The sequence below is a fragment of the Aplysia californica genome, unplaced genomic scaffold, assembly GCF_000002075.1.
Source record: "Aplysia californica isolate F4 #8 unplaced genomic scaffold, AplCal3.0 scaffold00821, whole genome shotgun sequence".
In the NCBI taxonomy this organism is placed as follows: Eukaryota; Metazoa; Mollusca; class Gastropoda; order Aplysiida; family Aplysiidae; genus Aplysia; species Aplysia californica.
Window position 1 is genome coordinate 51,669 of NW_004798091.1, and position 1,392 is coordinate 53,060.

The 1,392-nt window shown below is 35.7% G+C and overlaps 1 protein-coding gene across 1 annotated transcript in view; it reads left to right on the top strand.

The window, feature by feature from the left end:
* LOC101848151 overlaps window positions 1–1,392 on the top strand; it is a gene marked incomplete in the record, with an annotated part of 62,163 nt that overhangs the window by 40,592 nt on the left and 20,179 nt on the right. The window contains 2 exon segments of the mRNA XM_035972739.1: window positions 76–221; window positions 661–842. Coding sequence (XP_035828632.1) covers window positions 76–221; window positions 661–842 — 328 coding nt within the window.

A 1,392-nucleotide genomic window follows, 5' to 3' on the forward strand; every position in this document is an offset into this window, starting at 1 on the left:
CCCACCCTCCCCTACTAAACGCCCCCCTTTCTGATTCATTGTACTTTTCTTTTCTGCAACGCACCATCCGTCCAGGCGTGAAACGTTCTCGAACTCTGACCTATTGCAAAGAGACCAGTCTCTGACCACTGAGTCCTACTACAGCATGTATCGTTACACCACTGGGCCTATGCCAGCCTCTGGGGGCGGGGTCTTCTCAGCTGCCTGTCAGAGAGATGAGAGTGAGTCTGAATCGAAACTCTCCGAGTCATTCTGTACTGACAGTTTACTGTTATTACCCCTTTACTTCTTTTCTCTTTTGTATCATCATCATCATCATCATCATCATCATCATCATCATCATCATCATCATCATCATCATAACGTTAAATGTTATCATCATTATTATTTTTAAAATCATTATTATCATTTTTATTATTATTGTTGTTATTATTATCATTATTTTTTTAACTTTTAATTATTATCATTAGAATTATTGTCATGATTATTAATATATTATCATAATCATTGATGTTGTTATGAATTATCGTTATCATTATGATCATCAACTCTACAATTTTTATGTCATCATTATCATTGTTCATGTTATGTTATCGTTTTTCTTAAAACGTTTCTTCACGAAAAAACAATTAATACTACATCTTACATTGATATCCTCAGGTTACCAAGGCTGCTTTGAACTGAACAGCCAGTCTGGCATTTCATTAACAAAAGCCAATTCCCAGCCGTACTATTCTATGACCTTGACCCAGTGTCACCAGCTGTGTCAAGGTCAAAGCACTTTGAGGGTTTTGGTGGGACGTCTGGAGTGTTATTGTCTTATGGGCTCCGGGGATTTCGCGGTGAGTCATGTTTGAGTACTACATGTATTTTTATTATTCCTATTGTCAGCTTTAATGCTGCAGCTATCTTTTTTCTGCCAGTAGGCTGACAAACACCTTTTTAAAAAAAAAATCACAGAAGTGTCGAAAAAAAAGAAGTTCTTTTGTCTGCGTAATCATTTTAAAAAAATAGTGTTCTTGTGAAGTTTGAATTCCAATTTATTCAAAAACTAGGTACAGTTTAACTTACATATATTTTTTTCACACAAGTAGGGTAACTCATCAGGCTTTCGATTTAGAAAAATATCAAATGTTTGTATCGTCGTTGTTGTCGTGGATACCATCCTTTGTTATCCTCACAATCACTATTGTTATCACAGTCGACGTCGTCTTTGTTGTCGTGTAATTTGAAAAGATGTAAACAAGAAATTGTTGCAGCTAAGGGGGTAGGTTTTTAAAAAAGTTTTTGTGTATTAACAGCAGCAGAGATCATGACAGAGACAAATTCCTGATGACCTGTGACGATAAATAGAAACTACATTTTTATTTCAAGAAGCACAGTCACTGTGGT